The 22,938-nt window shown below is 37.6% G+C and overlaps 2 protein-coding genes across 2 annotated transcripts in view; both read left to right on the top strand.

Annotated features, from left to right (window-relative positions):
* Positions 1-11,327, top strand: part of b3glcta (beta 3-glucosyltransferase a) — a 67,463-nt gene extending 56,136 nt beyond the window's left edge. The window contains exons 12-15 of the mRNA XM_072392161.1: positions 4,720-4,819; positions 5,236-5,355; positions 6,225-6,369; positions 8,198-11,327. Coding sequence (XP_072248262.1) covers positions 4,720-4,819; positions 5,236-5,355; positions 6,225-6,369; positions 8,198-8,365 — 533 coding nt within the window. The 3' untranslated portion in view covers positions 8,366-11,327. The remainder of the gene's footprint in view (positions 1-4,719; positions 4,820-5,235; positions 5,356-6,224; positions 6,370-8,197) is intronic.
* Positions 11,328-22,783: 11,456 nt separating this feature from the next.
* frya (furry homolog a (Drosophila)) overlaps positions 22,784-22,938 on the top strand; it is a 49,474-nt gene continuing 49,319 nt past the window's right edge. Inside the window, exon 1 of the mRNA XM_072392157.1 lies at positions 22,784-22,860. The gene's annotated coding sequence lies outside the window, so the exon portion shown is untranslated. The remainder of the gene's footprint in view (positions 22,861-22,938) is intronic.

Below are 22,938 nucleotides of genomic sequence, written 5' to 3'. Positions count from 1 at the left end.
AAAGATGTCCTTTGCAACCTTTCTTCATCTAGGCAGTGAGGGATGCAGACTGACATTGGCTAGTTGCTGGTATATGTGGACGAGTCTGTTGCAGTGCTGAGAGTCATAAAGGATAAAAGTCAACCTTTTCTTGTAAATGATTATACTGTTATCAGTATAGACTGTTGTTGATGCAAACCCCTGTCTTTAAATCTCCTTCCCATTGTTTGAAGTGGGAAGTCTCACCTTCTAAACTAATAGCTCTTCTTCACCCTCAAACTTCAGGTGCATTCACATTAAAAAGATATTGTTTGATTATATTTCATTATATATTCTTCTTTATTGGAAATCTTGGTGTCAAGGGAAATTATGACGTATTGTCTCATTCACAGATTGCTTTATTCTTTTTCCTTTTCCTTTTTTTTGTGGTCTTCTCAGAGGTAACAATACAGTGTTAGCAGCAATTCACAGTCCACCATAAAGGGCTGGTTTGATAAAGGACCCAGATACTCAAGCTACGGTCCGTGTATGCAGTTAGATTGAGAAAACTTATAATAGATTTCACATCTTGCAAAAAAAAAGATCCGTTCAAATATACTATAATGTATGCGTGTGATATCTTGGCAAAAATCCAAATAGATATAGTAGAAAATAAAGTTTTCACATGACAATAATATGTTTTCCTTACCTTGCAATGTGTTTTCCCAGCTTTACACTGGGGACATGGACTGTGTGTTGTGTGTGCTTTGCTGAACTACTGCATCTCAGCTGCATGTTTGTATTCACACCAACAGCCTTTCTGTGGTGGCACAGCATCTGCCTGAGCAATTGTTTTTTTAGTACAGCATTCCTCTGGGGCATAAACACCGAATTGTGTGTAATTTATGATTGATATAACTAAAATGAAGACATGAATGATGCCCAGCTATAACTTGAGAGCAACTTCAGTTGCTGAAATGAGCTGAAAATAATTTATGATCATCATCATAACAGGTGAACTTTATCTTTAATGTCTGACATATGCCATGCACGTATCTTTCCATCACATTAGAAAAAAGCAATTATTGTGTTTGTCTGACCCAAACTGGACATTAGAATGCATGTTAGTCTGATCAGAATTTGAAAAATCAAGCTTCTTAAAACCAGACGGACTAACACGCCCACATAATTTTGTTAAGGATCAAATCACTCAATTATTTTGTGTATACTTCAAGGTTAAATTTTTTTCGCATCTTTTTGTAACAACAGTGTGATGTAAGTGTATATTGATAAAACTGAATTCCCTATAAAGCTGCTTACTTCAGTCAATTCAGCTCCTTGACCCTGGTCAAGTTAAATGGTACAGTTGAAATATAACTGTTGCTCGGTTCAACAGTGCAATTAACCAACCTGACTAAACCTATGCTGAAATATGTACTGTGATGCTTACCACACACATAAAAATGATCCACCATGCCCCTCCCTCATTGTGAAGCTGGCCTTAGAATGAGCCATTTATACATGCAGATGCCGAGGTACTGCCATATTTCTACCATCACCCAGAACAAGAACCAAACTCTGGCTTTTTTTTTTTAATCTATCCATCTTTCACGCCCACAGTAGAGCTTCCAACGTGTTTAGAAGAGGAGGCATAGGTGGTGTGTCTGTGTGTATTGCAATCTGCAATTTCACCAGTAGATATTGCTGAATCCCACTGCACCTTAAAAAAATTGGTACAGAAATCAATTTGAATTATGTACAATGTGGATTGTCATTTAGTGCCATGAAGCCAGTGGCCACCTTGCCATAACTACAAATAACTACAAAAGCATGCAATGAGAAGATCCTTTGATTGTCTGACACTGAACTATCTCACACTGAAATGCAAATTGATTGCAGATTATGTATCGTTATGAGATTAGTAGATTTGAAAAAATACAAAATAAATACATACATCACTGCCGTTAACATTTTTGCTTTTTGTATATGTTGACTCTCTGAGTCTATACGACTTAAGATAGCATAACTTGTGTAGAGTTGGACTTCTCATATGTGAATAGTAAAAGGGACATCCCAGCATGGTCCCCTGGGCCACCACAGTGCTGCTCAGCAGTATATAATGCATTTCTAATGTTCAGCTGTTGGAAGCCAGGCTGCATCTGACTGAAAGAAACCTCCTTTTAATTATTTAAAAATGCTAAAAACTCATAAAACTGAATACATTTTAGGAATCTTTAAATTCAAGGAAACTATTAGACACATCTCCATGTGATATATCATTCTGTGAACGACTGCTTATGGTTCACAGAAACTGGAAAACAGTTCAAGCTCTGCAGATAGCCCGTTGTTTTAAAGTGGAAGTTGTTGCTTTTGTGTACCTGTTTGATTAGTTTGAGGTCATCTTGATGATTCCTCCTAAAGATAGAAGCTATTTCTAGCATCAAAGTTGATTTATACCACCTCCAGAGAACAACTTTGAATGTCACTCAGGTCAGAGTAACATGATGACAGTATGAAACCTGAAAACTAATGCTTCAGATGCACCTGTAACATTAAAACAAGTTTATTTTGCTTTAAAAGCCTTAAAAGGCAAAAAACATCACGTAGTGTGCAGTTCAAAATTATGCCATTGATTAACAGGTTAGAAAAAGGTTTTCCAAAAAAAGAAAAAGCAAAGGCCACTGCTCTGCTTCTTTCAGCCAGTAATTAATGTCAGTATTTTGTAAGGCAGAGCTGGCAAAGACTTCAAAGGTCATTTCGAAGAAAGTGTCTTCTTCACTGTAATTTTGACTTCCAATCTATGCCAGGGTTTTTACTTTTGGGAGGAAACTATCTGGAGTTGGCAGCAATCCACAGTCCATCATAAAGGACTGGCTGGTAAACAGCCAGAAACTGAGAGTGCTGTCAGTGTACGCTGTCAGTCAAGCAGCTCATAATAGATTTCATATCCTGGAGTATGTACGATAGATTGGCTTGGCACAGTGATTCCGATCTGATGTTTAGAAAAAGTTTTTAAACATGACTGGACTGGCACAGAATAAAAACTTTAATAAGAGCAAAAATAAGCAGTTTATCTGTCCTTTGTTGACAGATGATTGCTCACATACACAATTTGTCTTTATTTATTTCCCTCTGCTCTGTTCTCAGGGCCCCAGGATTTATGCTAATCATTGCTGAGAGCATTCTTGAAGTTCATCAGGCATGAGAATGTCAGAAAATTATATTTGTCACACGTATACTTGTCTGTGCTCTCAGAACTGTATCATGGATCCACATCTGAACCAAACAAAATGTACAATATAAATTTTAAAAAGTGAATAAAAAAAAAGCTGCATTTTGCACATGACTTCTAAAACACCTGGCCTTTCAGACTGCTGTCACAAAGAAAAGTTTACTCTGATGACAACATGGATTCTTATAAAAAATATATATATTTTGAAAAAGCAAAAAACAAACTCAGCAACCTGAACTTATAAAGGTAGACTGTCTGTTCATGAGGAAAGGGGTGATGCAAGACCCTGAAATTGGAAAGCAACTTTGGATTTTTATAAGATGAATACACTTTACACTGTATTCATGGTCAAATATTGTGGGGGGAAAAAAAACACCCAAAGAAAAACAGTAAATTCTGAGCCAAAAGAGGAGCTTTCTGTGGTCTTAAAGGTCGTAGGATGTTCTTACTGCATGAAACATTCATTTTTCAAGACTCTGAAGCGTCGCTGACCACCTCCGAATAAAACTAAAAGTAAGCTTTGTTTTGAGATTTGTCTTTAAAAGTGTTGTTTTGGGATGTATTCCTGTTCAAGGTGTCCTTCCTTATTCAATATTCAGATATGAGTAAAAAAAACACCTTGGGTGCCTTATAAATAAAACAGTAAGGCCTCAGTATTCTTTGTGATGGATGCCACCAGAGATTTTCATGCCTCAGCCCCCAGCCTTGTTGCTGTGAAGATATTTGGATTCTGATGGATATATTTCTTTGGGCTCTTGGAATATGTTGTTTACTACCACATCACAGTTTTTGTTTTTAGGAGTTGGCAGAGCATTTTGTTCCATCTTGCCGTCATGTCTAACATGCCAGAATAGAAGTTTGATCTTCGTGGCCCATCATGTCAAACACACCTTATTATTTCTGTGAGATGTCAGGATGTTGACAGGAGCTTTCTTTCTTCTTACATACCCCGAAAGGACATCTTTGGGAATGGAAAGGCCAAACATGAATGTTTTATTAAAAACTGTTCAACAGAATTTTTTTTTAAATATAGTTGTTAACAAAGACCTTTTAACAGGAGTTCACCTGTTTGATGTTTGGAGCATATGATGTGCGTGCCTACAGATAAATGTCCTGTTCAGGTGTCCTTGAGCAGGAGGCAGAACTCATGATTGGTTCCATATAATGCACAAAACTGGGGAATCACAAGAAAAAGATGAAAAACTAGTGCCTTCTCAAAGGCTCTTATCGTAAGAATCCCAAATTTGGACTGTAAAAGTTAAATGTTGCTGTTTCTGTTAGTAATTGTGCCAGTTGTTTAGCCTCTTTACAATGAAATGCTTTACTTTTAACATTATTGATAACTGTAATTTTTACTGCTATTGTCCTTAGTTTCTGTCTACTCAGGCATGTAAACATGTAAATAACCGCTTACAACAATTGTGTTTTTCCTTCCTAACAGGGTAATTTATCTTTTTGAATACAGCACACAGTCAATATGTGATTAAGTCGTACGAGCCACTCTATTGATAGCATATCTCTATTTTCAGGCCACTGCGGGAAAACATTTGCAATCCTTCAAAGATTTCTAAGCAGCGCTGTCCCGAACACTAAATGGCTTCTTGTTGTGGATGATGACACACTCATCAGGTATAATTTCGTAATCTGGAAAATATTTTTTTTACCTCTTTCTTTACCTTTTTCAGCTGAGACACATTGTTTCATTGTTTAAATGTCTTTCATTTATCCCAAAGTTTGACTGACTTTTTTCATAAATTTTCTAAATGATTCTGTCATAGCCATGTCTTGGCATGAACTCATTTTGAGAAAATGAGTTCCAGAGATATTACCATCCCCTTGAACATCTAAGCGGCTGAGACTGTAAATTCACATCCAGCTGGTGCTACTTTCTGTAAGGTTATCCTGTCGTGTGGAAGCCTCTGGGAAGTGCCCAGGGTAGAGCAGTTATTCCAGCCTCTAAATGGACAGTTTCATAGGCATTTAGGCCCACAAGTTTCTGTATGATGATGATGAGTGTGTGTGATGAGTTGTCCTTTTCACCACAGCCTCCCCAGACTGCAAATCTTGCTGAGCTGTTACGACCCCTCTGAGCCAGTGTGTCTTGGAGAGAGATACGGCTACGGCTTGAGCCAAGGAGGCTACAGTTATATCACAGGAGGTGGAGGGTAAGTTTTACTGCTCAGATGCTTGGGGAATAACAATGATGAAGACAGAAATGCTGCAAAGGAACTATAGAGTGTATAATGAACAAACAGTTATCTTGAATTTACAGATAATCCTTTTCAGTGTACTCTGAGGAAAATTTAGTTTGCAGAATGCACTGTGGGAAAGATACCCTATAAATATTCAGAGTAGATTACCATAGAACACAGTCAATAAACTGTCCTGTCTTATCAGCTGATACAACAAGACAGGAATCCGATGCTTTTCACACATACACAAATACAAATTGTTAATCACTGCAAGAAATTATATCATCCAAAACTGTAATTAATTCATTAAATTCCAATTTTACTGCCCTGGTTTTATCACATAGCACACACATTTTTAAAGTGAGACCATAACATTTCTATAGTGGATGTTTTGTCAATTTGGCACTTGGCATCTTTACACAAGATTAATCTTGAGCTGTGCGAGACAATATATTCAGGGACCCTGCTGTAGCTGTGACACTTTGCAATTCTACAGCTGCCAGTTTTCTCATATTGATATCCTCCAAAAAAAAAACAAGTAAAGTTAAAGAAAAGAAAAGCTGTTTGTACAGGCTATGGGTGACTATTCTGGCAGCTAAAGGTTTTGTTTTTTTATCTGTAATTGTAACTCATTTCAAAGATGTGTCAGCTCAATATGCAGTTTGACTTTACCCTGCTGGCCTCCCACTGAATTAATAAAATATACACTATGACCTCTAAGAAGATAGCCGAGAGATTTACTGCACTTAATGTTTTTCTTTGCCTCTTTCCTGGTGATTTACAGTGGAGCTAAACTGGCTGTCTTGTGCATCTATTTTTACATGTTTGCTGTGGTGCTGCAGTATGGTGTTCAGCAGAGAGGCTGTGGCTCGACTTCTTAACAGTGGCTGCAAGTGCTACAGCAATGATGCGCCAGATGACATGGTGCTGGGAATGTGCCTCAATGCTCTCGGGCTTCCCGTCACACACAGTCCTCTCTTCCACCAGGTTGTATTCATATCCTTACAAATTCTTCTTTGTGTGTCTCCTGCTCTATTTCTACCAAATGTGAGAATAATAGAGGTTTTCACATGCAATTTTTTACAAGAAATTCCTTGTCTTGTCTTGAAACATTTTTCAAGCACCGGTTTTTGCTGCGGGGCTCGTGATGTTTTTTAGAATACAGTGGGCAAAAAAGTCAAACTTCATTGCAGTTTTTACAGACTCATCATCCAGAGAAAGATTCAGACATCAATCATAGAGATAATCTACAACACAACTGGCAGATATCTATCATTTAAAAGCCCTGAAGACCCGTGTAGGTTTTTCTGTCTCTGCTTATGCTTAATTTAAGTGCTATACAAGAGTCTGTGCAAGCAGACGAGTGGTAAAATCATTCTTATGTTCTGAGTCTGACAGACTTTTTATTTTAGTTTTATTGGACATATTGGTCAGGCATAATACCTCCTGACGTATACAAAAGACCCACAGATTCATACCTATGGCTAATTTTGATCATATAGGGATGTTTTCTTTCACCAATGACATAGATGGTCTTTTTAAAGGATCATCCAAGGTTCAAGAATCAACACCAAAGCCTTCTGGCACCAACATCTTAAACAGATAATGCCCACGGCTGTTTGGATCCTGACCATGAAAGACTCACTTCTCCAGACAGGCAAACAAAAGCCTACCTTGCCTTACCAGAAGTTCACAATAACTAAACAGAAAGCTTTTGATTATCAGTTCTGTGGTCAGACGTGCTGAGAATACAGTCATTGGAAACAGGGATGTGTCTATTATTTGGTGAAAGAAAAGAGAAGCATACAACTCTAAGAACACCAAGGTTTTAATGTCAGCCATTGGGCCTGGCATCTTTTTAAAAGTGAAGAGGACTGCATTAATGCAATTTCCCATTGAAGGACACAACTCCTCTCCACTTTGTTTTTCACCGCAGATTGTATCAAAGTGGGTCGGATAATCTGCTTATCATTGTAGTGCAGTGTGAAACGAGGGTGTGCGATCAGCTAATGATACAGAAGACTTTGAAATCTTTTCAGAGTGAGCACAACCACTGTGTGATACAGAGCTCACCATTGTTTAGCAGAGAAATGTGTAAATTGGTGCTGTTAGTTTACCCCTTGCATTCGCAATTCATGCACACAGACACGTCATCACAGAATTGAGTGCTGTGTCGCAGATGTTTCAGTCTTTGCCTACAGATTTGTTCACACCTCACAAATTTCCAAGAGACTTCTTTTCTCTGACATTATGAAAGTGAGACTTTGTCTGCTTAGACGTTGTTTCACCAACAAGTGAGGATTTTCCCTCAAGCAACTTAATCTCCGCAAGTGTCTTAGAGTGGATGTTTAAGTATATTGCTGTCACAAATAGGAACTTTTTTCCCCACATATGTGTGCTGATACTGTACATGGAAGATGAAGCCAAGTATATGGGATCACCAAACATCACAAAGGTCTTTATTATAGACTTGACTTACCATTGTAGAAAAAGCACATATGTTATTGATGAAATCAAGTAATTCATGTACAGTGTGAGGACACTTAAAGCAGCCAAATGGGATTCAGCCATCCCTGACTTTATTTTTCACCGTGGTGCTTTTACTTCTCTGACTTTCCAAAATATTCTTGGTTTTTGAGCAAAAGAAGGAGATTTAGTGTCATGTTGTCCATTCATCTGTTAGCAGAGATAAGTAAAGTTTGGTGCCTATACTGAAGAATAGTTTCTCAGTATGCTATATCTGAATGTGATTGTAAGTTTTAACGCTTTGACTCAAACTCCCTGTGTATTCTTGTGACTCGATCATTACTTTCAGGCACGCCCAGAGGACTACGCCAAAGACCTCTTAGCTCACCAGGTGCCCATCTCCTTCCATAAACACTGGAACATTGACCCCGTTGCTGTTTTCAACAAGTGGCTTAAGGATGACTTGAGAGCAAAGACTTCAGATCAACTGAAAAAGAGCACTAAGACAGAGTTATGACAAGCAAACAGCTAACCTTTATGAATATGTATGTTTGTAGGTGTGTGTTTTATGTCATGGAAATGTTATGCATTCACAGATGTAAATGTTTTTGTATAGTTGATGTTGAACCTTTATTAAGACGGACTGTGTGAGCGTGTTTTTAAGTGTTTTCCTGACTGAGTTGCATGTTGAGGTTACTCTCCATTTTGGAAATACGTGTCTATTTATATCATCTGAACCTTACAGTGGAGCGTACGGTTTTCTCTGGGAGATATGGAATCTTTGAAAAATTATCCCTAATGCTGTAAAATGTGATCTAGCTTGGCATAAAAGTACAAATATTTGAAAACATTTTGCTTTTTACTTTCATTAGTGGGCTATTCTAGGATTTTGTTCTTTCCATTTATTGAGGCTAAGACTAAAATGATGAAACTATAATATGAGTAGACAATGTGTTGCAGCTACAAAATGAAATTAAAGATCTTTACAGCAAATTGATGGTTCATAATCCCCCTAAAATGTCCTCAACATAAAGTTGTTAAAGGCCCCATTAGTTCATTGGCAGAATCATGCCTTATTTTTAATCTGAACTCAACACAGAGTCATTTGACCTCAAAAAGAGGTACAGGGTGAAAAAGGTTATAATTTAATGGACATGCATTCTTGTAAAATATTACCTGATATACTGGAGTGATGCAGGAATGTTTTTTATTAACACCAATGCCAATTTTTCATGTTCTCTTTTTTTTCTCTGTCTCAGATAATTAATTGGCAGACTTAGTGATATGCTGACCGCTATTGAGAATCTTTCAAAGGCTTTGATCTCCAGTTTTGGAATTAAGGATCTCTTCATCTGGCTGTTTGCCATCTTGAAAAATTAAATTGCAGCTGTAATGCTTCATTCTCATAGAAACTGGAAGCGACTGCTGCCTCGTATTGGTGACAAAAGCTTTAGAAGAAGGGAGGATAACGAAAGGCGTCATGTTTTGCTCAGAGAATGCAATAATGAAAAGTCAATAAAAGAAAACCCATTACTGTCTATGAAAAGAACATTGTAAAACAGAATGTGTTCCTCTACTTACAGATTTTGTCAGTACTGTGGCGCTAAATTTACACTGTCCTAACTGCACAGTAGCACAGGTTCATGAGAAATCTAATAGCTTCCAGCATTTGAAGTGCAATAACTCAAGTAGACATCCTCTAACACACCTATGAATTGTGAGCTATTTGTAGGAAACAAATTAAATTGCTAGTGGGACTCAGCCAGTCATGGAGTAATGAATGATGGTGAGACAGTGGTCTGCTGAAGAAAATCCTTGACGTAAATCAAAATAGTTCACCAGCTACAACATCCCAGGTTGATGTTTGTCTGGTGTTGAATTTTACTTGTTAGTGTTTACGCAAACCTGGAATCAGAAAGTTGGGTGTCTCTATAATTACTAATTAAGATTGTTGTCTTTAGCTTATAGTCTGATATAAAACTAATGAAGTGATAAACTACTCCTTCACAGAAGAAAGTTAGCCCTTTAAATAGTATGTGTTTTTTATTTATTCTTTTTCATGCTTTATTTTTGTGATTGAATCTTTGATTGTATGTTTTTAGTTGAGGCATACATGTTTATGGAGGTTCTCATTCATAACCAAATATAAAACTGATGGGGAAATTGCGAATACATTCTTTTATTTTGTGGGTTTAAAGTCACAGAATCGTATCAAACACCTTCAATAACTGAACTGTACAATCCCTTCCAGGAGATACTGCATTTGACATGAAAAGAACAGCATGGCTTAAGTGTAATTATTGGTAAGAGCAGTACATTTTATAGAGTTCTATTAAAACTTTGCTGAAAACAGCAGCTATTCAGCTAAAAATATTCCTGTTAAGTTGGAAGCAGCAACAAACAGATGGCACCTGAAGCCAGTCATTGTACAGAAAATTCAGCTCGTCATATTTCACTGTACTCCCATACCCATAAAGATTTGAGCTCATATTGCCTGAATATTCAGATTATTCTTAAGTCTTATTTGAATGAAAGCCTCTTTGAGCTATGACAACTTCTGGATGAAGAGCATTTTGGGAATGGTGAAATTTCTGTCAGTACTGTTTGAATCATTGGTGTCAACGCTTTGAACATGAGAGCGTTTTCCCCAGAGGATTCACTTCCGGCAGCAGGGTCTTCAGAGAAGAGCAGATGAGAAGAGCTGCTGCAGTCAAGACCATCTCACATCTCAGTTGTCACACTTGTGCTTTCCATCCGTTAACTGGAAAAATAGTGAATCCTTGGAGACTTAGCGAGTTACCTATTGTGGAAACCTATGCCAGAATGCTTGTACCTTTCTGCAGTTTAAGAAAGTGACCTGAAATATAATTCTATTGGCTAAATAAAATCTAATTGGCTGTTTGCTCCTGTACTGCTCCATCAAGTTTAATCAAATTTACCCTAGCAGTTGTTGTGTAATCCAACTGACAATAGCAATTAGCAAATACCTTGAGGCAGAGGAGCAACTGAGACCTGAGCTACAGACATTTTTCTTCAGTTGCAGTGATCTCATCAGATCAAAATGAAGTACTGTGTTTTGCTTTAGCCATGCTAGAAACAGAGCTCTACTGCATTTGCAGAAATAAACTTTTGTATCTTATGTCTCCAGAAACCACAAAAAACTATAACCTCTGTTCACCACTTTGACCATTTGTGTTGTATGAACTCTCCAGCAATGTGCACAGGTAGAAGCTTTATGATCTAGAAATTATAAATGAAACTATAAATGTGTTTAAATTCCTGTGTTGTGTACAAGATGTATTTCTGTTAGTAATTTTTCATTCATACCTGCAGAGAATTTGTGCCAAACTGACTCTTTTTACTAGATTTCAGCTAGCTAAAAGTCCAGTTTGTGAATGCATATACATTCATACTGTAACTTGTGTTGTGTTTTCATGTTTTTCTATTGATTTGCTTAATAAATGCAGCCTCTGTTTCTCTCTCTGTCTCTCACTCAAACACAGACAGTTTACCCAGTCTTGTGTGTTACATAGTCCGGGATTAGATATTTACAACCTCATTTTGCCAAGATGATTGACAGTATCTGAATAACAAAGATTGCACTGACCATAAAAAAGTGTGGTTTAAAAAGGTCATCATCTGTGGGAGCAATTTCTTTTCTTGTCTATTTAGAATCATCAAATCACACGTGTAATGAATGTTGACAAGGCTGACAAATGAATTATTCTCATAAAAGTCACTTGTATTCTGTAAGGATAATATGACTATGACTGATCAATTAAGTTCTGTTGAATGAGCTTAGTGTCAATTTACAGTACTGATCCCATGAGTGTTCCCTTTCTAAATGTGAAGTGGATAATATAGGAGGTGTTAATCATCTGCAGATGTGCAGGAAAATGGTTGCAGGTACAGGCCAGGACAACAAGAGGCAAGTGAAGTCAAAATTCCACCAGTTTTTACCCATCAGTTACACAAGACTGGTTTAATATTAAGTCCAACAGTAAAATGAATAGTGTTCTGTCATAAAGTCAGGCTACTGATAGCATTTAAGATAAATCCCTGAATACTTACTGTCTGCCAGCTGCCTCCTCTAAGAGAAGATTAGATTAGACAAATAAAGTTCATTGCGCTTGCAGAGAAATTGGTCGTAGAAAGGGAAGTCCCAGTAGAGAGAACATGAAAACAGTTCATAAGAAATGACAATGCGTGACAAGAATATGTTGTGGAAAAATTGTAATTACTGACATACACACAGGAAAAAGTCTCCCTATTACTGAAAGAAACGCGCCATTATAAATAGATAATTGGAAGCCAGAAAAGAAGGGAAGGGATGAAACATGTGTACTGTTTGTGCAATGTAGACCCTGACAATTATCTGAATTAATCGGATTTATTGGCAGGGTGGCAACATAACCCATGTCTCTGTTTAAGCTGCAGCCTTCTGACGAGAGATGGTATTAGCTGTCAAAGATTAAAGTGGGATATACAGATACGGAGAAGCTTTAAAGTTTGTTAACCCTTTAGAAATGCAAATATTTCTGTGTAGAAAATAACCTTAGCATAATCATTTAAAAAACAATTGACATATAAGACAAATATCATTCTTCCTTATTTATTCATTGAAGTAAATTTATATCTGACTTGGGCTTTGGTAGTCATGGGTTTAGAGAGTGTATTAACTTTAACAAGCTGATTTGAGTGGGAGCACCTGAATATGTGAGCTTTCCGTTCCAGTTCCTGAAAATGTGTGAGCTGCACATATTCTATGAGGGTGTGACATGGCTTGAGGATTAGTAGAAAGTTCTGTATTGCTGTCATACAGGATAATGTTCAGCTTTGATTTTACTTCAGTACTGTAACAAATAGCTATGTCTGACTCTTTCAACTGCCGTCTAAAGACTATAACATCTGTTGATGTTCACTGCACAACCATTGCAACTGCATTTAGGTGATTTTGCACTCCAAATTGAATCCAGCCCAACTTTTCAATGACTATTGAAAAGCAGCGCTGCTGCACCAGCAGGACGACTGCAGTTCACTGAGGAGTCTTTGACAATCACATTATACTCAAGCAAGGTGTTAGTATGAAGCTGTTCAGCACAGTCACTCAAAAACCATGAAATAAATAGGATCTTGCTCTGCTGTGCTGGTGTCTTGGTACTGCAACTCGTCCGAAATTCTTCCACACTTAAACCCTGACTTTTCTTTGAAACCATGCAAGCAGAGAAAAATTGCCACCTGCGCACATTCACCTTAGCATAAAATGGAATAATTTTGAATGGTTTAGACAAGTCAGCGCAGCACAAGCTTGAGTTGTATTTGTAGTCTCAGCTATGAGCAGAATAGTGTGGAAACGCTACACATTATTGGGTTTAAAAAAAGGAAGGGAACCATTTGAATGTCTCACTCAATATCTTATTAGCGAGTGAAAGGTGGAAATTGAGCTAAACTTTTTTTCTAATCATTAGTAGGTGGTAGTGATGACATTGTTATTTTTTCACAGCCAACTGCAAGGTTTAAAACTAATCCCAACTCCTTTGTTGTGGTGAGCTCCCCATAAATACGTAAGATTGTAGAAAAGGTGAACTTCATTTATAAACTGCAATGACACCCATATTGTGCTGTTAAAGGTACATTCAAGAATCTGCATCAGTCATCATACCCATAGATATCTTTCCAAATATCTTCTACGAGCCATGGTTAAAAAAACGAGTTTGTCGTTTTTGCTTTGTGAGATTGTGTCTGTCTTCAACAAACAGAAAATAGGAATAATTCCAGGAAAGCTCTTTATGGTATATTCATGGTAAAGTAAGAGAAAGAAAAAAATAAAAGCAGGTTTTTTGCCTTGTCAATGGTGGTGATATCTATCTCCTGCCATTTATGGAAAATGGAACATTTTCTTACGAATATTTTACCACTGGAAACCAGCAGCATCAGTTTTGCCTTTGTGGAAAATCCAGTCATTCTCATTATCCTGAATCAAACAAAAGTCTGAATAAAAACCTAAAGCACATTTTATAATTCTATGACGGACATTTGCAGTGAACGTTTGGAGTGAAAGTGTCAAACTAGAAAACCTTGATCTTGTGACATGAGAGCCTTAAGTAAGAATAATGTTGAAGAGGATAGAACAGTGTGTGTTTGATTGCGATCAGCAGCGATTATGGAATGTTTGCTGAGATTTCACTGTCTGCTGCTATGCACAAAGCCCACCAGGATACTCTCTGTAAGCAGTTGTTAATAGGTGAATAATCTCAGTGTTTGTGGCGACAGAGAACTCAAACATGAATATGCACTTTCCCACTTTACATGTGCTAGTACTGGTAAATAAGAAGCAGCATGGCAGCTCCAGTTGCTTTCAAGCACACTTTATCCAGATTTGCTTTCCCCATTTTATGAATCATGAGTTTTAAGAATATTTCATTGTCTTTATTTCGTGTTTTTCTCAATGTACTAGTTAATGTTTTGGGGGAAATTTCTGTTATACAAAAATGTGTTTTAATTTATGCAACTTTATGGGCTCTTTCATCCAAAGTGCCAAGTAACCACTGGAATATGTTGCATTAAACCATATAAAAACACTAACTTCTATAAAAATGATTTACTGTATCATTCAAAACACTGAAATTAGTTTTTATGTGATAAAATAAGTTACTGTTAAGCACCTCAGGAACTATTCAGCAAGGCCAGTTTTTGAGCTCTCTGTGTCTTGACTGATAACTGTCCTCTCATACTAATGAATAGTATACTCGGTGTAAGAAACACAGTTGAAAAACCACATGACTACAGTGACTCCTTAAGCTTGATTTTAATCCTAATCAGTTAATTGAAACTGCCAATGGTTACAGTGGTGGTGACTCTGGTATATATCCTGTCTAGGCTCTTTGCCAACAAGAAAAATAACACTAGTAGAAACATGTGCACCCAAGGTTTTTGTTAATTGTCAGTGTTGAAATAACTAGGGATGCACAGGGATGCTTTTACTCAGTTCAGTTCAATGGCCCTGAGGCCATTAACATTACTTAAACTGCTTTCAGTATTACATTATCTTGATTGTACCCATTATTGTTGCTCTGGTCACATTAAAATCAAGCCTCTTGTACATGAGCAGTGATGAAGCCAGAATGCAGAAATATTCAATGGAGCAATACAAAAAGATTTTAATCAAGTGTGGCATTTACATCAGAATGAGGCTCTATTGTTTCATCTATACTCTCCACGCAGTGACTTTGAAGGGAGGCGGACACAGAACAGTTACACTCCACGATGATTTTATGTAGAAATCTCCCTGTACTTATTAATCATTCTCAGCTCATTTAGCTTGTCTGTTTCATTTTGAATATGTAAAAACACATTGTTTAAGGTACTTTGAAATACTGCCTTTAGTGCAATAATCAATTTCTTTGTCAGTCAGATGGACAGAACAAAAAAACATCCAACCACTGTTCATGAGATTTGGTGAAGTGGAGCATGGACAGATGAAGCATCCATTTTATTTTGGTGCAGATCTGGATCGTGTTCTTTAAAATGAGGAAATCAGGTTGGTGAGGAATTGATGTTGGTGAGGAAATGTGCCCTCAAGTTTTTTGTTTTAAAACAAACATATGGGGCTACTATGAATATTGTCAGCATGCACTAGGTGGTGTTAGATTACTGCAATTTATTAAGTAGCATTAAACACAAATTATCACTGAGGCAAATGGGTATGTCGTATAAAGGAGGTAAAATCTGATGAAGTAGATCAGTGGATGATAAAAATTAAAGATTTGTGCTGTGGTATAATGCAAAAATCTCAGAAGGCTTCCATCCACTATATTCATATATATTCATTGATTCATATATATTCAACTGCAGTCACAGAACATGGAAAGTAAGCAGTCTTTCAGATAAACATGCCTTCATTTCCCTCATTAACATCCTCACAGGGACATGATTGCTTTGCCAAAGTTGTAATAGATTTTTATTGTACCGCAGTTACCTTCAAACTGAAAGACTTGTTTATACTACCCATTGAAAGCATCATTAAAAACTTTGCAAATGTAACTTGTAATCCCTTTGGATCAAACAGGAGAGGATGGTGTGCTGTTATAAAAATGCATGAGCAAATCCCACAAGATACCTAAAGAGTACAAAATTGTGTAATGTTATTTGATTTACCAAAATCAAATTATGTGTCATGGGTACATGAGTAATAGGTGCATTATAAGCACTGTGAGAGAACTCAGGATATATTGTGTATGATATTATACAATTTGTCTGTATTAGTGTCTCTACAAATGTACACTGTGTGGTTGAACGCCCTTAATAATTTAAGTCTGTGTTCATCTTTGCATCTCTCAGAGATTTGTTCTCTGATGGAATCTCTGACCAATCTGCTTGTGTAAGGCAAACTGGATGCATTTTCCTGCAGTTAGTGATTTTCTAGCTTGTTAAATTTGAAAACTAGCATGTCCTCACACACAGAAATCTGCATCACAAAAAATATACCTACCTACACTAAGAAAGAAAAGAAGTTGATTGTGCTAGAAGATGAGAAGATGTTCGTACTAGACATCACAATACAAAACAAGATATTGAGAATTTTTGTTATCAGCTGTTAAAAATATTTGGTCATGACTTTTTATTTGTTGCTGTTTGTGCCCTTTCAGTGAGTTGTTAGTGAATGGAGTGTAGGATAGGCAAGGGGGGTTAACATTATCGGAAGCCTCACTGTTACATGCTGACTGTTAATGTTGTCTTAGAAAATGTTCTTGAAGTGCCTTTCTGCCTGTCAGAACCATGCAAGTTTTGATATATTTATGTACACCTCCTAGCAGATCTGATAATTGAGCTTCTTACAGCTCAAGAATGAATTTTTTCTCCAAAACTGATATGCTGATACCTTATGATTCTTAGCGGAATTTTTTACAGCAGCCTCATAAGTCTGAGCTGTGTTGTTATATGGTGTGATATATTTCCAGAGGAAAGGATTTTTGATAAAAGGAGAGATTAACAAGTGGCCTTCCTGAGTGCTTTTGTACCAGGCGTAGCTCTGCTATTCCTCCAAGGGCAGATTAGAAAGTAGAAGACAGATGGAAATTAGACATAAAAGGGATGATATCCTGGTGCATGAGACATAAAAAATGGGCACAAATTATGCCCAAACCTCACCTCAGCTTTCTCATGATTCTTCATGATATGTCATGGTTGTTGGTGTTGATGTCCCAGCTACTGTTCAACGTTTCATATCCATATCTACTGTTTTTAATTACCTCATTCATTTGATGTAATTTGACACATGATTTGCCACATGGAGCTCTCAGCAATAAATCAACTGAATAATACTTTATCAATCCCCACAGCTAAATGATTGTTTAGTATGTAATATTGACAAAACAGTTATAAACAAAAAGAATACTATGATTCTAAACAACAACAACAAAAAACAGTGGGAAGATAAGGAGAAATATCAGTCATTAGAGAGTCATTATGGAAGGCTATTATGGTGGGCAGGAATGACTGCCTGCACTAGTCATCATTACAGCAGAGCTGAAGGTCAAAAACAAAATAGATGATGTGTACAGAGATGTCTAATTAAACTGGAAATGCTCATTTCACAATATTTAACAGAAGAAGTTGAACGTGCCTAGTAGTAGTAAGCAGGCAGCGTCACATCTTTGGAGTTCACAATAAAGTGGTGCATGTGACTCACAATAACAAGGCTGGACTCCTTTCACAGTATTATAATAAGTTACCAAGAAACCATTACATTGGACTTGTACTTCTATAGCGCTTTTCTAGTCTAACTGACCACTCAAAGCGCTTTACTACATGCCGCATTCACCCACTCACACAAACTCATACAGCACGTCTTAAGTATAGTACACATAACTACGTGCTTTCTAATCATTCATACACACATTCATACCCCAATGGATACATCAGGAGGCAACGTGGGGTTCAGTGTCTTGCCCAAGGACGCTTCAACATGTAGCCCGGGGAAATGGGATGATCAAAACATTTTAACATATATGAATGTAATGTAACCATTCTTTATGAAAGTAGTTTTGTTTCTTTGCAAACCACAGAATTGGTAATTACACAGTTCACAAGGTGTTGTATCTAAAGTTGTGAATAGACTTCTTTCAAAGCCCTGACACCAACTATCTGTAACAAAGAGATAGATTTACACCAACATGTCAAATAACAGCACAGCTTTAAAATGAGTTCAAAATACAAGTTTCTTACGTGTCTCCTCAAGGCTTCATTGTTAAGTGTATGTGTGTGTAAAAAGCTGACTAGGCAAAATGCACTCAAATGAGACAGGTTTAAACCCACTGGTGTCTTGACCAGCTATTGGAGGTATGTTTTGTTGTTAAAATGGAGAGAAAAACCTATTATAGTCCTCTTAGCAGTGCAGAGCGTTGGGGCTGCAGTATGCCGTGCATGGCTTGTCAAGTAGCGAGATGTGCTTAAAAGGAAATCATCGCTTTGGCTACCAGCTCTTTATTTGCAAATATGTCAACTGGTTTATACAAATTTTAGAAAAAAATTCCTTTTTCTGGAATGTGATCACTGTCCCTCACAGGCTTCTCTTGTGTTGATATCAGGTCCTTCTTTTATAAAAACAAAATTGTCTCTAACCACAAGGTTGAATCTCTTTATAGCGTGTGAAGTGACCATTTGTGGGTTTCTATATAGAGACCAAACATGGCAGATCAAACTCTAAATTTGATGAACAAAGTAAAATATTTGGGCCATATCATCAGGGATGATTCACATGATGAAGACAATGAGCTCCATATGACCTGAAATTGTAAATGCATGTGTATGGATGTGCATGCAGGCTGCATGTGTGTGACCAGTAATATTCCCATCTTCCATAGTAGGACACAGTAAAGTTACTGCTTAAAAAGAACAATCGCCCTGAATTTTGAATTGTGCATAGAGAACTGCTGGCAATCTTTGCCAAGATGGCCAAAGAATCAGAATAACAAACAAACAGTACTGGGACGCTTTTTCATGTAAAAGTTAACACCAAGACTTTAAAATGAATTCTTAAACAATTAGTTCTATCAGCTGACTAATTTATGATAGGCAGGCATTATTTTGAGAACTGAGAACTTTGTATTGTGTCGGCTGTGCAGATGCATTATGCATTATGCTAAAAAAATACACCTGTTTTAGCACAATGTATAAAACAAGAACAGCTGCCTTGTCCCACCACTGCTATGTAAAACAATGAACACTTGTCAACAAACCGGTAAAGGGGGATTATTTGTTATTTGTTTCTGTGAAGTTTGGTCAGAGTAGATCTCTTGCCCTCTCTTCCATTTTGTGTCTCCCTGCATTAACAGTTGCTGCCTTATAAAGCTGACAGCCTGCCAAGGGAGTCTTTGGAGATGGTTCAAAAAGTCAGAGACTGAGAGTCTTTTTTTTAGTGTTTATCATTTTAAATGTTGGTACAAAAACATAAAGTTGTGTTTTTACACCTCCTTGTATTCTTTATGCAAATCACGGAGGATCTCAGATACTTTCCATCTGTCTGAAAACTATTAGCTGCATAGACCAGCTGTTTGTCAGCATGGATACCACGCATAAAATCACAGTTCTTGATTACTCTTAATACAACTCCACTCTCACATCATCTCTGATTTTCTCCTCTCTAGTAACAGCATCACCTGCTGTTTTGAAGCTGCTCGTCAAGATACCACTATAATTCCAGCTTTCTCTTTGGTAAGAATTAGAAATACCTCAATCAACAGCTGAACAACTTTGATTAAACTTTGTGTTGCTAACTCTATAACTGCTGGTTTAATCTTGAGCATATTCCAAAAATCTCGACTAATCTGACACACCATCCATCTTTTCTAACATATTATATCAATCACAGCCGTGTGTCCTTGTCCAAAAGCTGAGGAGAACTCAATGAAGCTGCACAGCTCATCTGAGGGCACATCAATATTGTTTGTAGAATCGTGCCACACTGCCCAAACCATGCAATCAGAGCATCCTTGCAAGACATTGGATCTTTGATCCACACTCCCCCTGACCTGCTGCTTCAGTGCTTTCTCCCTCAGCACCGTCCTCTCTGTGAGGGACAAAATCAGTTGTGCTGTAACTCAAAGGTTTTTAAAGGAGACTTGCATCCTCCATTAACAGAGCCAAAAGCATGATTCAAGGGTCACAATGTCTAAAACTTTCAGGTGAACTGCAAGTTCGAAGGTGAAACCTTTCATTGTTTGGCAAGAAATCTCTTAATATGGAGTTGCTGCAGGGGTGTGAGCAGCCACAAAGCACCACTCAAAAATGTCAAGATGGTATTGAACCTATCACCCTCAAATCCAAAGTGAAGCAGCACTTACTTTGAAGAAAATGTGATGTTACGCATGTCTGTGAGGGTCATGGCTTTCACAAATTATTATGGAATCTCTTTTTAATTGGCCAGCACACTTTCATCTGAGATGACTGAGAACTACCTGAATGTGCATCAAAGCACAGCAATGTGACAGCCACGCACACCCCCCTTAATACCCTGTTTTCTCTATTCCTCAAAGAAATCAGACAGGAGCAATTGGATCAGGTCAATGCTGTGGTGCTGAGTTATGCAACTGCTTTGAAATTTGTCTTTTGTGCTGTGGCACTGACATGTTATTTCATCGTTCAGTAGCTTGACAGAATTACCACTGTAGCCAATACACTGCAGCAAAGACCACCTAGCTCCCTTCAGAACACAAGAAAGCGAGAAAATATTTCCCAAAGCATAATCATATATTCAGTTGGATTGCATTAGTGCAGGACACACTGCTCATTTCAGAGGAAATGTCAATTTATTCTAAGCTTTTGTTTTTTTAATGTTTTATCTTACAGTGCACCTGGTGCTCCCACCTCTGTAGCGCTCTGCTGTCATTGTGTTCATGCAGCTGACAAAGCGATTTTTTTCCTCTCACCTGGACAGAGCTCTTTGGTAGTAACGTGCTCACTCTGAGTGGTAAAAACAGTGATGGTGGAAAAGTTGATGGCCAGTCATTGAACTATGTCATCTCACCTCATCACCATGGACTCACTGCCTCTGGCTTCCATTTCTTGTTTGGCTACAAGTACATTATTCATTGATGTTTTTTTTCCATTTACAGGGTTTGAAGTAACACTATACACTGAAGAACACATCAGCTTGTGTCAGACTTCAAGAGTACACCTGTATCTCTTTGGTCATCGCTTTGAAAATCACGTCTTGGACGCCATCTGCTGGATCCTGACCAAAATCATTTTCTTAAGCGCTCACAGTGACATTACTGCTCTGCACCCTCCCAAACCCATCTGACTGTACTTGTGTTTGCTCATATTCTATTTGCATGTAATAAATAGGTGTCTTTTCAACATTTTGTGCTGTTTCAGGCAAAGCTGCAGTGGAGCTAATTTCCTGAAATCTAACACAAAGATCATCTTCTCATGTCATGTGGCTGAATTTGATGTGCAACTACTGATCAAGCTTAGATGTCTACAAAGTAAGTGTTCCAGCAAAAAAAATTCTGTGTACATCATTTATGTAAATAATATTGTTGCATTATGTACTGTATTGTAGAAATTAATTTTAACAGGGGACATTTACCACTGTGCTTCATCATATCTTCTTTTAACAACACTCTGCAAATGTTTAAAAATGAATGAGACAAGCTGCTGTTAGAACTCAAAAATGGATTTTTCTATTTTTGCTTGTTCAGGGATTTCATCTGCTCAACAGTCATGTCTGCTCCTTTGTCGAGTTTTTGATTGGGAGAAAGGTCTGGACAGCAAGAGAACCAGTTTAGCACACAGATTATTTGATAACAAACCCATGCAGCTTTAATTTGTGGAGAGCATAGCTCACCTTTGTCTTGCCAAAATAAGCATGGGATTTCCTTAAAAAGATGTAGCCTGAATAATACATATGTCACTCCAAAATTTGTGTATTTTCTGTGTATTGATGGCTAATTTACAGATAAGCACGTCATCAGTGCCATACTAACACTGATGCTGGCTTTTGAACTATGTTCTCATAAAAACATGGATATTCTCTATTCAAGCCAGATGGCAGCATCAGTTATTTACTAAAAAAAAATCAGCTTTGGTTTCATCAGATCACAGGACAGTTTTCCACTTTGCCTCAGTCCCTGACCTTGTTCTCTAAGACGGTGGTAGGGTTTTGTGTCTTTTTTGTTTTATGTTTATGCTTGGCATCGTAGCCGTTTCACCTGCAGTTGCTCATTCAGCAACAAACTGTGATCACTGACAGTGATTTTCAGCGGTATTACTTAACTCATACAGTAATTTCCACTATAGAGTCAGTTTTTACTGCAGTGTTGACTGACAGGTCAGGACATCATGGCTGTTCTGTATTGATTATAGTCCTTGTCCCAAAGGGATTTTTTTAGGGATTTTTCAAGTATTTGCCTATGCGGTTTTTCACTCATATAGAATGGGGTTAAATAGAGTTTATTAATTTCTCAACTATATACATATATATATATATTTAACTGCATGGCAAATACTTGAATACTTGAAATCCAGAGGAATCCCTTCACCTACTAAAGGTCACTCTAGTAGACTTCTGAACATATACGCTTTTTAATGGGATCCAAAGAAGACTGTTTAATTGCATAGTAAACTGTTTAATATTTGACCTCAGTGTCGTTGCAATAACCTCCACTGCAATACTGTTGAAACTATAATGACATTAGTGTTTAGCATTCCCTGTTAAATTAAGCAGAAGGCAGCAGATGCGTTTTTAAGCGGATCGCATGCCCCCGAACCAGGTCATCGTGCAGATTGAAGAAAGCCGAAGCTTTGCATGTTTTTCATTATTCAGGAGGACATGAGCGAAGTGGCTGATGGGGGAGGAGTCTGTATCTGCAGAGCTGATGGAGGAAGACCTGCAAAGTGGAGTGCATCCTGACAAGTGGAGCACGTGAAGGGACTCTGAAACTGAAACTTGTACTCACTTCGGAAGTTGGGATGGAGTAATCAACATAAAGTTACCTGCTACTGTCGAAGGTATTTATCATACGTTTAAACGTGGCTAAGTTTGTAGTTTTCTGGATTTTGTTGTTAGTTATGTCCAGTTTGGAAACA

Source organism: Leuresthes tenuis, unplaced genomic scaffold, assembly GCF_036924035.1.
Source record: "Leuresthes tenuis unplaced genomic scaffold, fLeuTen1.0.hap1 SCAF_9, whole genome shotgun sequence".
Taxonomy (NCBI): domain Eukaryota; kingdom Metazoa; phylum Chordata; class Actinopteri; order Atheriniformes; family Atherinopsidae; genus Leuresthes; species Leuresthes tenuis.
The sequence above is the reverse complement of the archived record's forward strand: the minus strand, read 5'-3'. Positions and strand labels throughout refer to the sequence as shown.